At 35.2% G+C, this 15,374-nt stretch overlaps 1 protein-coding gene across 3 annotated transcripts in view; it reads right to left on the minus strand.

Moving 5' to 3' along the window:
* SLC44A1 (solute carrier family 44 (choline transporter), member 1) overlaps positions 1-15,374 on the minus strand; it is a 156,011-nt gene that overhangs the window by 32,553 nt on the left and 108,084 nt on the right. For 2 of the 3 annotated variants that reach the window (XM_012721388.1, XM_004677460.2), the window contains exons 13-15: positions 12,651-12,788; positions 4,233-4,469; positions 2,407-2,487 (exon numbers count right to left, since the gene is read on the minus strand). In XM_012721388.1, the coding sequence (XP_012576842.1) occupies positions 2,407-2,487; positions 4,233-4,469; positions 12,651-12,788 (456 nt within the window). Of the gene's footprint in view, positions 1-127; positions 2,488-4,232; positions 4,470-12,650; positions 12,789-15,374 lie in introns of those variants that run through there. The other variant, XM_012721387.1, reaches the window with a different exon arrangement.

Genomic DNA, 15,374 nt, shown 5'->3' on the forward strand with positions numbered 1-15,374 from the left:
CTTTCAGAAACACATCAAAGAGGAATATTAGAAGTACTTATATTTAGTTCAAAAGGAAAATTTAAAACCTCATTTTCCTGAACATTATTTTATAGACTAAAATGAACTAAATTAAAATATCCATATTAAGGAAGAAGACAAGACAGTGAACTCAAATAGCAGTGTTTCTATAGATATGGCAAAATACACTCCTTCACAAAACATCCACCTAAAGGAATAACATGTGTAAACCAAACAAAAGACAATAAGCAGTCCTAATTTCTACCAACCCCCAAATTCTGGGGGTGGGGTTTCTTAGGTGATTCTTTAGGTAGTAAGGTTCAACTCTTAACATGCATATTGCAAGGAAAAAATTTTTGAGGTACTAATGTGCTTCCAAAATTTATTTACATGGCCAGCATTGCATAGTTCTCTCCTAGGAATTTTTTAAATCATTGAAAACATCATTCTTAGGAACAAAAATACCACAATATCCAAAGCACCAGAAGAAAGATGCACATGAAAGATGCATTTGGGACATGGCAGATTCCTGCCATTAATCTACAAGTAATGAACTGGTGAACAACACATAATAAAAGCAAAAACTGGATGAAAACTTCAATGAATTGTTTGGGAGGTAAGGGGCGGTCATCTCTAGTAAGTAGAGGGAGGGGGAAATCTTTCTAAATGTTTTACTTATGATAGAATGCCAAATAAACTGGGCACTTCTGGCCATTCTCCTAGAGTACTACCTATAAAGTAGGGGTGTAAATAAGAGAAGGCACATTTGTATTCTTGTCTATCACAAGCTTTCCTTCACTAAAAAAATGTAGAAATATATGCTGAAGAATGGGCAAAGTAGCTAGTCCTAAACATCCTGATCATTTTCTCTTTAAATGCTTGTTATTGAAGAGTAATTTAATGGAAGCTAGAAAGACAGTGGGAGGAGGAAAGGATGGTTTATGCTAAGGAAAAGAAAGGCCATTTTACATTTTAATATTTTATTTGTCTTTTAAAATATTAGCCTTGGAATCTTTTAGCCCCTGAATATTTAGGATAACTGAGCAGGAAGGAAGACTTCCTCCTCCCTCAATGAAACCAGGTGGGCCAAATCTTCACTGTTGTCCCTCTCAACTTGTATAAAAACAATACAGAAAGAATGAGAAGACAGGGACTGGAATGGAGGGCCTACTGGTTAGGGATCCATCCACATTCAATCTAGTTTTGGTGGGTACACACTGCAGTAAGAGCTAGATGGACATTCAACAACATCCCTTACTTATGGTTAGACATTTAAATCTTGACTTTATAATCATCGATGCTATTAAGAACACCACAAAAACACAAGTATTGGAATGAATGTATCCCAAATATTTTGCTGAGGCTATAATTTGCAAGGAATATGTAATTATTTTGCATACACATACACATAGCCTCTCTCCTCTTCTTAAAGGAGCCCATTTCCTTTACTCTTAAATTCTTGAATGGTGTTTTGTACCATATATTCTTAAGTTAGAAGCCTATAAATCAAACCATTTGTTAAAGTGTAAGGAAGGGAGACTGGAGAGTCTTCACCTCACACTTTTGGACATCACATTTGCAATGAGATGGCACATTATTTAAAATGAACTGTTAAAAACATAGGGCTTTGAAATACATTGTTTAACAAGAAATACATGTGTATACAATGTAAGGCAATAATCAGACCAATATATTCTGGAGACAGCTGTCATTATACAGCAGGGAGACTATCTATGGGAAAGCAACTCAGGAAGCTCTCATACTGGCTGAGTTGGTATTTTCATATCAAGGTGGAATGGAGATATAAGAAAAATTAAGCTGAGGTAGGAAAAGAACAGGTTGTCCTGTTGAGTGGGAATATGGGTGTTGATGGAAATAGCTTTGTTTGCACAGAAAAATAGCCTGAGAAACGAAGAGTGTACAATCTCGGCAACAGAAGAAAAAGTCAGCAAAGGAGGAAGGACAGCAACTAAACAAACCAATATTAAAAGGAGGGGGATATGAATTTTAGCAAGCTGAAAAGAATTGCTATTCCCCTTCAAATGATAAAAATTAACTGTCATATCAGGTGTCCAACCAAACATTGAGTCTGATGAAAATTAAACACTGAGGGTTCAAAGAAAAGAAGTGAAACAGCAATTTCATCTTGGGGACAAAAATAATACACCATATATACTGAGGAAGAGGCTGTTCCTTTCAGCTTACTCTTACAGAAGGTGGTCTCAGTTGTGACAAGAATTCTGCCATCCAAGTGATGGGTAAACACACAAACAGAAAGAGTAGCACATCCTGCGTGACACAGATAACAAAAGCTTCTCCTGAAGAAGTGCAGTCAGTGAAGACAGAGAGAGAGAGGAAGTGAAAGTGAAATTCTTGGAGGACGGCCACCTCCTCATCGCCACCTACCATCGGCTTTAGCTCTCTGGCATCAGCAACACCTCCCTTACCAGCTTCTTTCATTGCTTTCCTACTGTTTTCCACAAACTCCTGTAAAATAGGGACCAAAATGCATAAATTCTTGTATCCTTTCAGTTTTGACTGGTAGGTGAAATCTTAAAGCACATTTATATTTCTGACTCAATCTTGGTAAACGATGGCCTAAACACATAGCAATAAACGATACGTAGTATTACACATAAGAGCTGCTGAATTTATGAGGATGGACTGTCACCTATTGACAGAAGCATTTTCCCTATCCATTCTCTGTGACAATTTTACCCAGGTTTAAAGAGATGTTAGTTCTATCTAGAAGAGAAAATAACTAACTTCTGTAAAAAAGACTATTTTCACACATGTAGAATGTTATTTTGTTGTTTTACTTTTTCTATACCCAAGTTAAATAATGACAATATTTTATTCCACAAATCTCCTGTTTAAAAAAATCCTAGAAGGTAAAACTAGGTATTGATAACACTAAGCATAAAAATTTGTTTTGCTAAACAGTCATTAGGCTACTCAAAGAAAATACGTCTGACCTTAAAATTACCACCTAACACAGGCAGAGAATAACAACCACACTTGTGGTTAAAATAGGTATTCCCCTGAAAATGGGATTATTCCCCTGAAAGAAATGTTTCTATCCTGTCAAATTTATGGAATAATTTCTTAAATATTTTTGTTCTTATAGAAGAAATCTATATTACTCTGCTTTTGATCAGTAGTTTAAACACCAAAAGCAACTTTTCTTCTAAATGTCTTAAGTCACAAGACTGATGAAATTCTCAAAGGTGAAATACCACGGTGAAAATAACCAGCTAGTGTTATATTTTAGATATTAAAAAATATTAACATTCAGTCAATGATGTCTCAATCAAAGATAATCAGAACCAAACAGTTCTGTTAAATCACTTTGAATTTTTGCATTTGAAAAAAAAAAGAAGAAGAATTTAACTTATATAGTAACACATTTATTTTATACTTAACTGGAAAAAACACATTTCTGGAAGATGATTTGTTATGTCGATGTCTCATATTAGGTGTTTAGCATTACTCATTCTTAAGTATATATCAAAAGTAATATTACTAATATTATATCAAAAGTAATATTACTAAACATGATCTATAATTCAAGAGCATTTGACATTGACAATAATAATATTTAAACAATTTATTATGGTTCTTAAATTAAAAAAAAAACTTCATGGAGGTTTTAAGGTGGGGAAACAGCAGACTCCTTTACCATTAAGAACTGGACTATAACGTCTACATAAAGACTCAGATCTTAAAAGAAATCGAAAATAATACTATCTACCAGTCATAGATCTATTAATCTGAATCCATTATAAAACACGTTCAATTTGGCCTGGCAAGCTTAGGATAATAAATAACAATGTCAACAGCAATAATAATTTGGAAATAATAGATATTACAACCTTGGTAGATACTATAACATGTTAGTAGTTGAGCATCATTTCAGTAAAAGGCATTCATTAATCTCAGTGATCCAAGGTTTGAATTTAAGGGCTAAAAGTTAGGCTAAAAACCACAATTCACATACATACAACAGGAGAGATAGGATCAGCAGTATGGAGTAGTGTAAACTTAGGATAATTATTGGCTATTGCTCGAGCTACTAGATCTGAAATCGTTTTGTGTAATGAGGGCACTCTTTCCTGATGTCCTCAAAACTAAGTGCATTCATGAGTGCATATAATGAGAATTAAATATAGAGAATTGTCTTGCAAAATATTTTTATTAGTATTTTTATTCCTAAGGGCATTGAGAGTACTTACCATCAGCACTTTATCCATATAGAATTCTCTGCCAGGGCTCCCATCATTGTATTTTGTATCAATGGCAAAACACAAGAATAATACATCCACTACCATTTCATAAATGGACAGGAAGCAATGAGCGACTAGGAAAGCAAAGAGGCAGACGATGATGAGAGGCAGCACCCATACTGTGTAATCCTGCTGGTAGTTAAGCAGCATAATCCCAGCCAAACCTGTGCTGCAGACTATCAGCACCTGAAGCAGAGAGAAAACAGACACATTTAATATCCTACTGTAGAAAGTCGCTCTTTTGTTATCACTTGCAGATTTGAAATTCTCTTTACTATTTATAAATGATGGTTGCATAAGTCCGTTCCATTCTGTATTTACAGCTATACATGCATACTATAAAAATATTATAATCATCCTTTAAATGCTTCTGATTTACATAAATTAGTCATGCTTTCTGAAAGTTATGCTTTTATCGACTATGTAGTAAGCTTAAAATGATTTACCATGAAGTAGTTAAGAGGTTGCTAAAAATCCATGCTGTCGGGATATAACAAATGGCCAGTTGTTTGATTGTCAAGAACTGTCTACTCTGATACTTGCTTGATCACTGCACATAGAGCACTTTATTCCAAATTTTTAAAAAATTCTGTGGTTTTTTCAATATTTTTATTTCAGTTTTTCAATTGCCCTATTAGTAGTTTATGACAAACATTACAATCCATTTTATAGACTTGGAAACCTGTTTCAGAGCTGCTCCTGAACCTGCCCAAGGTTACAGAGTAGAATAAACAATGCTCAGACAATGATCAGCAAATAAAGATCTTAGGATGCCATCTCCATTGCCCTTTCCAGGCACAAACTCAGCGGATTTTGGGATACTGATGCCTAGTAGTAAGAGCTTGTATTGAGCTCAGAAACATTCTTGCTTACCACTTTCCTTGGCCTCGTATCAAGTTCTACATAACGAAGGAACAGAGTAAGTAATCTACAGCCACAGCAGCCTTTCCTGGTCCAGTGATGAGGACAGACAGAATTCTCCATTTGTCTTTTCTCCACTATTTATCAATACTAAAGCATCTGTCATTCATTGTTCCCTTAGTGAGCAGTTATAACACACTAGACAAGTATTAGTTAAGCTAGACACTGATCCCTCTCTCATCTGATTTTAGGGAACAAATCTGGGTCTGCTCAAGATTTAGAAAACCTCTACCATTTTTGTTGTAGTACACTTACAAATCTTACTTTCTGGGGTAATCTCCACCGATAGCTCGGGGTTGCTGAGGGTCTTTATGCTCATTATGCCACTAAAAATTGAGCCATATTTGAAATGTAAAATTTAATTATAGGTAGGTGTGGCTCAAAGTTGATGCTGAGACTATGGGGGGAAGTGTGCTTAATCTTTTTTTGCAATTGGATGCATAATATTAAAGTGTAGATATTCTTGTTGTAGAGGAGAAATTTATTGGTAATAGAATAGAAGAGATTCATACACAGCTGTGTATGAGAAAAAAAAGGAAAGGATGCTAGTTCTGGAGCCAGAAGACCTCTGACATTTGAATCACAAAGTTAGTGTTTCTTAGTTTTGAACCTTTTCATAATTTTATTTTGTCTTTCTGAGTCTGTTTTTCTATCTTTAAAAGAGAAAACACACATCCCATAATTGCTGAAATAAGCATTCTGAAACCATTGAACTCACTAGAATCTTAGTTACTTCCTTTTTTGCAACATAAATCTTGTATTTATGATGTATTTTCCCTACAAACTTATCATGTTTTAAATATTTTGTCTACCCAATAGCCTTTATAAGTAACAAGTTATATTCTAATATTCCATTAATCAAAGTTAAATACACTGTCAATGAAAACATGTAATTAGTATTTGAAAAAATCTATTAAATAGAGGTAAAATAATTTCACACAGTGGCAAAAAAAATTACCTTGTGGGTTTTTGGCATCACTTCATTGGGGCTGACATACAATTACCATTAGACTTTAAATGTTTTAATAGCTTGCCAGTTTCTATTCTTATTTTTGAGAACCCTATAGGTAGGTCTGTAGTCAGGGGTCACAAGTCACTTGAGTATCTATGGTCCTTTTCATATCTAATTTACTAATCCATGAAAATACTGGAGCTCCATAATAAAGGAAACCATGATATTATATTTTGTAGTTTTTTTGTTTCCTTTTTAAAATTCAGGGTTTTTTTTTTTTTAAAGATTTATTTATTTATGCATACAGAACTGGGGTACTGGCCAAGAGTACAGGGGCGGTGAGAGGATTCACCATAGTCAGAGCAGGAAGCAGAACAGGCAGATTGAAGAGTACACTGCTGAGGGGAGGGGGGGAGGGAGGGGAGGGGGGGGAGGGAGAGGAGGTGGGGAGACAGGAAAGGTGTGCCATGCCATGTGGTCACCTCCAGGGTGGGGATAGAACTTACACCGAAGTGGCTGCGAGTCTGCGAGTCACCTACAGTGCTGTGTTTTAACCCACTGTGCCACCAGGGAGGGATCAAACTCACGTGTTTTTTTTTTTATTTTGAGATAACTGTGAATTGGCAGGCAGTTTTAAGAAATAACACAGAATGGTTCCATGTCCCCTTTCCCTTGAGGGGTACCACCTTGCAAAACTACAGCACATCACAACCAAGATAATGGCACTGATATAGTCAAGATACAGAAGGATGGAAATGTTTAACCTTTAACCTTTTAGTTACCTCTGCTTCCTCCAATCCCATCTCTACATGGTGACTACAAATCTTCTGTTCAACATTTCCATAATGCGGTCATTTCAATAATATTATGTAAATAGAATCATAATGTATTTAATCTTCTGAGACTGGCTTTTCTATTCATTATATAATTCCCTCAAAACTCATCCAAGTTGTTTCCAATATCAATAGTTCATTCCCGACACTGTGTCTTATGGTATATATTATGATCTATCTAGTTGAACTACCTGATCAGAAGCTGATCAGAAACGTCCCAAAAGATTAATATGCTATTAGAACTATACTCTTTAGAAAAGGAAAAAAAGATTAATATGCATTAGAGCTATATTCTCTAAAAAATGCTTATCTTAGTATACAAGGAAACCCCGATCTTTTCTCTTTTATTTTTCTCCTTTTTGGATTTCTTGATTTTTAAAAATGCTTATCTTTCACGATTTAAAATTTTTTAAAAAAGCATTATAAATTTATTATTTGGAATTATACCTTTTCTGAAAGCACTTTGGCAGAGCACATCCATCAAGAACCCTATTATGTACTCTGACTCATTAATTCTACTTCTGGGATTCTGGCCTCAGGAAATAAGTATTGATGCAGGCCAGAATTTGAATACAAAGGTTTCTCTGTGACATACATTATATTATTAAAAAAATGAAAATAGTCCAACATAAAAAAAAAAAACCAAAAAACCAGGGACTTGGTTAAATAAATGAAATACAATTGTGTAGCCATGCTTTAAGTATTTTAATATAATAGGAAATGCTCATAATGTAATACAAAGCAAAATGGATAAACAACTGCCCTTTCTACTAGATTTTAAGCTCACTTTGCTGAGTAATATATAACCAGGACCTAGAATAGCCCCAAGCACAGTACTAAAAGCCACTCCATAAATCTGTTGAATGAGTAAAATAATATGATTAACCTAAAAACTGTATTTTTAAAATTGGTCACTAGGTCAATTATAATAAATCAAGTAGTGATTAGGTCACTAGATTGTTAAAAAGCTTTTAAAAAGCTCAAAGTCAACTTTAAAAAACTGTACTTTATCATTTATGTGTTTTTCCACTATAAAAGAAATGCACGCTCAAAATATTATCTTACTATGGTTAAATGGGGGAGAGGCTTGAAATTACTCATTTTCAGGATCAATTGTACCAACTGTGCAAATATAAATTTTAAATTAAACATATCCTTTTATTCATTCAACAAATATCTATAGAGTGGCTCTTAGTACTGTAGTAGGGGGTTATTCTAGGTCCTAACTATGTTAGTCAGTAAAGAGAGATTAAAATCTAGTAAACACATGTGTGTTTTTAAGTGAATTCACATCTTTCTTAGCATTTGTAATACATTTTAAAATATGTAAAAAATAAAAATCTGAAGACTTCCTGAATTAGTTGTATATCATAAATAACAGTAATACTTAGTGACAATGTCCAACACTATTTTTAGTCCTTAACATGAATTTATTCATTCAATCAGTACTATTAAAAAATTTCCTCTTACTGTAAAAAACATGCCAAGGACAAATCCAATAGTCATAACAAAAATTTAATTGCACATTTTCAAAACAACTCTCTGTACAGGTTTATTCTTGCTTCTTTTTAGATGACAGATGCCTAAAATTATACTGTACTATGAGACCTCTATACCAATAAATTTTCTCTTCCTTTCTCTCTTTACTGAAGTAAAATTAACAATGTTGTTTGTGTTTTTGAAGTATATGGTCTCCCCTATCAGGTGTTGTCCTGATACCATACCCAACAAAACACCCTTAGACCACCAAACATCATATCCACTGTTCCACCCTTCCTTTCCCACTTCTCCTCTACAGCCTCAGTTCTACAGTCAGCTTTATAGGGCATGTTGTTTGTTTGGTTTCTTTATATTCCACATATAAGTGATTCTAGTCTGACTTGTGATTCTCCTTTTATTTCATTAAGCATAATCCCCTCCAGCTCTATGTTGCCACAAATAGATAGCATTTTTGATTTCTGAGTAGTATTCCTTTACATGCATAATACATCTTCCTGATCTACTTACCTATATTTGAGCACTTAGGTTGTTTCCATAGCTTGGCTATTATATACAGTGAGGTAATGGACATAGGAGTGCATGTTTCCCTTCAAATTAGTGTTTTTCATTTTCCTAATAGATACTTAGGAGTGAAAGTGCTGAGTCATGTGGCAGATCCGCTTTTAATCTTTTTAAAAACCTATATTCTGCCCTCCCTGGTGGCTCAGCAGGTTAAAGCACAGCACTAAGAAGCTAAAACCACTTCAGCATGAGTTCAATCCCCGCCTGGGAGGTGACCCACATGGCACGTTAGAACTCTCCTGACCCTCCCACTGCTCCCCTCAGCAGTGTACTTTGTGAGACGGCCTGTTCTTCTCTCCACTCTGTCTCTGGTGAAGTCTCTCAGGGTGCGTGCACCTCTGGCCTGTACCCCAGTTCTGTATGCATAAATAAATCTTTACAAAACAACAAAATCTACATTCTGTTTCCATAGGGGCTGGAATAGTCTACACCTTTACAAACAGTGCAAGAGGGTTCTTCTTTATTCTCCACAAACATCCTTGTCAACACGTTTATTTTTTTTCTTGAATATGGGACATTTTCATAGGTGTGAGATGTTATCTTATTGTGTTTTTGATTTACATTTCCCTGACCATAAGTGATAATGAACATTTCTTCATGTTCTTCGGAGAAGTGTTTGCGAAGCTCTTCTGCCCAATTTTTTGTTGTTTAAAGTTCTTTGAGATCTTGGATATATCAGTGCCTTGTCAAAGGTGTGGAGTATAAATATTTTCTTTTATTTCATTAGGATGTCTTTAAGTGATGGCTTCTTCTGTTATATGCAGAAAACATTTAGTTTGATGTAGCTCCAACTACGTATGTTCTCTTTTCACTTGTTGCTGGAGCTAAATCACCAAGACATCACTGAAATTCATGTAATGAAGTATTTTGCTTGTTTTCTTCTATCTATTTTAAGGTTCAGGTCTTACTTCCCAGTCTTTTACCAATTTGAATTTATTTTTGTGTATGCTGTGAAATTTTGGTCTGATTTAATTATTTTGCATGTGGCTACTCAGTTTTCCCAACACCACTTATTGAAGAACCTTCCCTTGTTCCAGTGTATGTTCTTGGCACCTCTGTCATAGATTAACTATCCATATCACTATGGATTTATTTGTGGGGTCTGAATTCTATTCTATTGGTCTGTGTGTCTAGTTTTGTTCTAGAACCAAACAGATTTTACAATTATAGCCGTGCATACTTTGAAGTCTGGACATAAGGTACTACTGTTCTTCCTCTTTTCTATTTTTTTTTTTAATATTTATTCATATAGAACTGGGGTACAGGTCAGAGATGTGGAGGGTCAGAGGATTCATGAGAGACAGAGTGGGGAGCAGAACAGGCAGATCAACGAAGTACACTGCTGAGGGGAGCAGCGGGCTGGTCAGGAGAGGTCTGCCACGCCATGTGGATCTCCTCCTGGTCAGGCGGGGATTGAACCCATGTGGAAGTGGCTTAAACTTCTTAGTGCTGTGCTTTAACCCACTGCACCACCACGGAGGGCCCATCTCTTTTCTATTTTTTATCAGGAATCATTGCTTTTGGTTATTCCAGGTCTTTTGTAGTCCCCTATCAATTTTAACAATTGTTTTATTTAGAAAAATGTCACAAACTGATAGTTTGCACTGAATCTATATGCTGCTTTGGGGAGGGTGGTCATTTTGACTATGTTAATTCCATCAATACATGAACAGGGAATTTCTTATCATTTCTTTGTTCCTTTTTCTATTTCTTTTAATAATGTCTTATAGTTTTCTTTGTATAGGACCTTCACTTCCTTTGTTAAGTTTATTCCTAGGTATTTAATTTTATTTTTGATATAATTATAAATATTATTTTCTTAATTTCTTTCTCTTTCAGCTCATTGTTTACATATAGGAAAGCAAATATTTTTTGTGTGTTCATTTTCTAACCTGGCACTTTACTAAACTGATTTATTGTTTCAATAGTTTTCAGCAGAGTCTTAAGGGTTCTCTATGTTTATTATTGTGTCATCTACAAATAGCTTTACTTCTTTCCTAATTTGGATTCCTTTTATAATTCTCCTCTTACCTAATTCTCCAGCTAGGACTTCTAATACTCTGTTGAACAATAGTGATAAAATTGGACATTTGTATCTTGTACCAGATTTCAGTTTTCCACCATTGAGAATGATGTTAACTATGAATTTGTTATAGTTTTTATGATGTTGTTATATGTTCTGTTTATACCGTTTTTCAAGGGCTTTCATCATAAGCAGACATTGAATCTTTCAAATAATTTCTTGTCTATTGATATGATCATATGGTTTTAACTTTTATTGATGTAGTGAATTATACTAAATGATTTTCATGTGCTGAACAATCCTTGTGTCCTGGTATAAATCCCTTGGTCATGGTGTATAATCCAATTAATGCTTGTTGGATTCATCTTGCTGAAATTTTGTTGAGAATGTTTGCTTCTGCATTCATTAGAGAAACTGGTCTTTAGTTTTTCATTTTTGAGTTGTCTTTTTTTAGTTTTGGTATTAGAATAATGTTGGCTTCAGAAAATGTGTTAGGAAGTATCTCCTCTTCTTAATTTTTGGAAAGACCTTGAGCAGCATGGCTACTGACTTCTATTTCATGGTCTGGTAGAATTTACTTGTCAAATTATGTGGTTCTAGGCTTTGGATTTTTGGTTGAGTTTTCACTACTGTTTCCGTTTCTTTGCTTGGGATTGGTTTGCTTAAATTTTCTATTTAGTCCCTATTCATTCTTGGATAATTATACAATTCTAAGAATTTGTCCATTTCTTTTAGTTTATTGAACTTAATAACACATAAATGTTCATAGTAATCTGTAAATATCCTCTGAATTTCTGCAATGTCTTTTATAACTTCCCTTTTGTTTCTGATCCTATTTATTTCAATTTTCTCATATTTTTCCCTCCCTGTTTTTTTATGAGCCTAGTTGGAGGTTTGTCTATTTAAAGAATCAGCCTTTGGTTTCATTTATCTTTGGACTATCCTTTTGATTACTATTTCACTTATTTATTCTCTATTTTTCATTATTTCCTTTATTCTGGCTTTTGGTTTTGTTTGTTCTTCTTTATCTAGTTCCTTGAGATGAGAGATAAGGTTATCTATTTGAGTTGTTTCTTGTTTCTTGATGTGCAGCTATATTGCTATATACATCCTTCTTAGTACTCCTTTTACTGTGTCCCATAAATTCTGGAAGACTATATTCTCACTGTTGTTTTGATTTCTTAATTAAACCAATAGTCTCTCAGTAGTGGTTTGCTTAGTTTTCACATGTTAAAGATTCTCTCTGGTTTCTTTTTGTGGTTGATTTCTAGATTGATACTTTTATGGTCAGAGAAGATAGTGGGTATGATTTCAATCTTCATGAATTTGTTGATACATGTCATGTGACCCAATGTTTCGTTTCTAGTTAATGTCCCATGTGCATGTGAGAAAAATGTGTATTCAAAGTGCATGGCACATATTCAAGGCTTTGTGAATGTCTGTTTTAAATCAAGTTACTTTCAGTTTTGGGGTTGGCTAGATATTTTTAAAATCAAAGAGCAAGTATCTCTACAGAGACAGAAAGATAGATACAGACAGATATAGTTGTATATCTCAGATAATAAACTTGATCTTACCTTGCCTAGGAATAACATGAAGTCCCCAACTGTGTTAATGGCGGCTACACGCAAAGCATTTTCCACAAGAATGACAAAGGCATCCTTTGCTGAGGTGCAGAAGTTGGTACTGTTGATAGCTGTGGCTGTGTATGCATTCTGAACAACAGCAAAAACATTTTCATCAGTAAAGATGGTCTTATTTTGTTGCAATATAAACCAAACATAATTAAAGCATAACCTATAAAAATACAATTAGGCATGCAGTTTTGATGAGATAGGTTAAGCAAAAGGAAATAAGATGACATTTACTGATAAGATAAAAAGAACTTTTGGTTTGGGCTAGTTTGGTCTTGTTAAAATATTGCTATCTGTTAAAACATACACAAACTTGGGTCCTCCCTGGTGGTGCAGTAGACTAAAGCACAGCACTACAAGCTAGCCACATCTGCTTCAGTGCGCATTTGATCCCAGAGGTGACCCACATGGTGTGGTCTTTGTACTTTGTTAATCTGCCTGTTCTGCTCCCCGCTCTGTCCCTGGTGAATCCCCTCACTGCTTCTACACCTCTGGCCTGTACCCCATTTCTGTATGCATAAATAAATAAATCTTAAAAAAATACACAAACCTTTCTAATATCCATTATCGTTTCCTCTGTCTTAGTGAATCTAGGCTAATTTAACCTTTCCCAGATGCCTCAGTTCATCACTGTATCAGTGTGTATCATTACCATTTCAGAGATGCTTTAAAAGCTATACAGATGTATACAGGTACCAATGTGTTGTGCTGCATCATCTAGCTTCACCTCACCTCCTGCTTGGGGCTTTCTTCTATGCTGTTATTTCTCAAAACTCTTAGAGGAGATGGCAGTTTGTTGCCTAACATTTTAGACCCCTCCTTCCTGGGGGCAGGACACCAAATCCCCTCTGAAAATACAGCCCTTTCCGATTCCCATTCACTTAGGTGACTGACACAATCTACAGCTTTGGGGTGGGTCTTGATTGTGCAACCCACAGGCTACAATGACTGGTTCAGGGATTTGCACATAAACTAAACAGAGCCCTTGAAAATAGAGGGTGTTCCCTAAGGACTATGGGAAGAAGACATTTCCTTTCTCTTCCTTAGGTTCTCCTGTCAAAATAGCTTTTTTATTCTGCTGGACAATGAGGTGTCAGGGTTATGAATTGCAGCAACCACATAATGAGAAGAACCTGGCGCTGCTGGCAGTCATAGTGTGAAGGGTGGGTGAGGATAACACCTTCCCGAAGTCAGGTACCTATATTTGGGAACTATATTTGCATCATTAGGAACTAGCTTGATTTGGAACTTTCCCAGCTATACAGAAGCTGATAAATTGCTAAGAATCTCTCACCTGTCTCCCCTACCTCCCACCCCCTTACTTTCTCTTTTTTTAGGTCAGACGGAGCTTTTCTGTCCCTTGTAGTCCTGAGTCCCAGTTGACACACTTTTATTCAATGATACAGGCTTCTGATGCTGCCCCACTAGTCACAGACAGATTTTTTTCTTTTTTTGACACTACATTCAAGAACAGCATTGATATTTTATGGACACATGTACAAGAACTCTAACATCAAATACATTTGAGTCTTGGGCAGAACAAGTATACAGATTTTGTGACTATAACTCTGAGGCCCAAATCATTTTTGACTCAGTCCTGAATTACAAACTTGTTGGTGGGTCTAAATTACTGAAGCTGTTGGAAAATGGCTGGACACAAAGTTATCACTTTCTATTGTGTTTTCTGTAAGATTTTAAATTCTGAGCTTTAACTTATGAGTTCCAAGTACACACTAATTAGTTTGTAGGAACCTGGTGGAAGATGAGATTTGGGTCATCAAAAAATTTAATTTGCCATTATATGGATTAAATTCATTGATTAACAATGCAGAACATTTCAGGGCCAAGGAACAGGACTTTACTGAATAGGATACTACTTGTTGTTCATAATTTTTTTTTTCTTCAGTAATGAAGCATTAGAAATTATGGTGCTCTCTGAGAAATAGTATGACTTTAATATATAGAATTCCACCACACAAATTGAAATAATTTGTTGTCAGAATATATTTCTACAGTATGCTTGCAGAAAAGATTACATATGAAAATCTTAAAGAAATCATACTATGAAGTTTTTCTGTTACTATTTATTTGTTGCTTTGTTTCTATTTAGTCATCTGCCAGTGCTTACAAGTTACAAAGTAATAGGTACTATGTTAAGTACTTAACTGCAGTGTTCCCTATTTCATCATCTTCTACAAAGCTTCTCCAAATATTCTTCCAAAAGTCTCAATGACTACAAATAAACTAAATGTTTAAACGTGTCTATCAGTAGCTGTTGAAAAATAGTGAAGAACTGCCCTACTCTGATCCACCTCAAAGAACTCCAAGTTCCCCTCACACACACACAAAGCCCATTTAACAATTTAGAACAAGGGTAGTAACCTATCACCTGTGCCCAAATCTGGCTGTTACCATCTTTGTAAGAAAAGTTTTCCTGGAACATAGTCATCCTCATTTGTTTACATACAGTGTATGGTTATTTTCATGCTTCTATGGCAGAACTGAGCAAATGTGGCAGAGACTCTGGCCCATAAAACCAACATATTTACCACCTGGTAGTCTACAGAAGAACTCTGCTGACCCCTGTTCTAGAGTAATGCCAAGGATCAACACCAACCTTCCTTAGGGGCCATGGAACCCTTTGAGATGCAAACTACATTTGCGCAT

The sequence above is a fragment of the Condylura cristata genome, unplaced genomic scaffold, assembly GCF_000260355.1.
Source record: "Condylura cristata isolate star-nosed mole 26May11 unplaced genomic scaffold, ConCri1.0 scaffold00006, whole genome shotgun sequence".
Taxonomy (NCBI): Eukaryota; Metazoa; Chordata; class Mammalia; order Eulipotyphla; family Talpidae; genus Condylura; species Condylura cristata.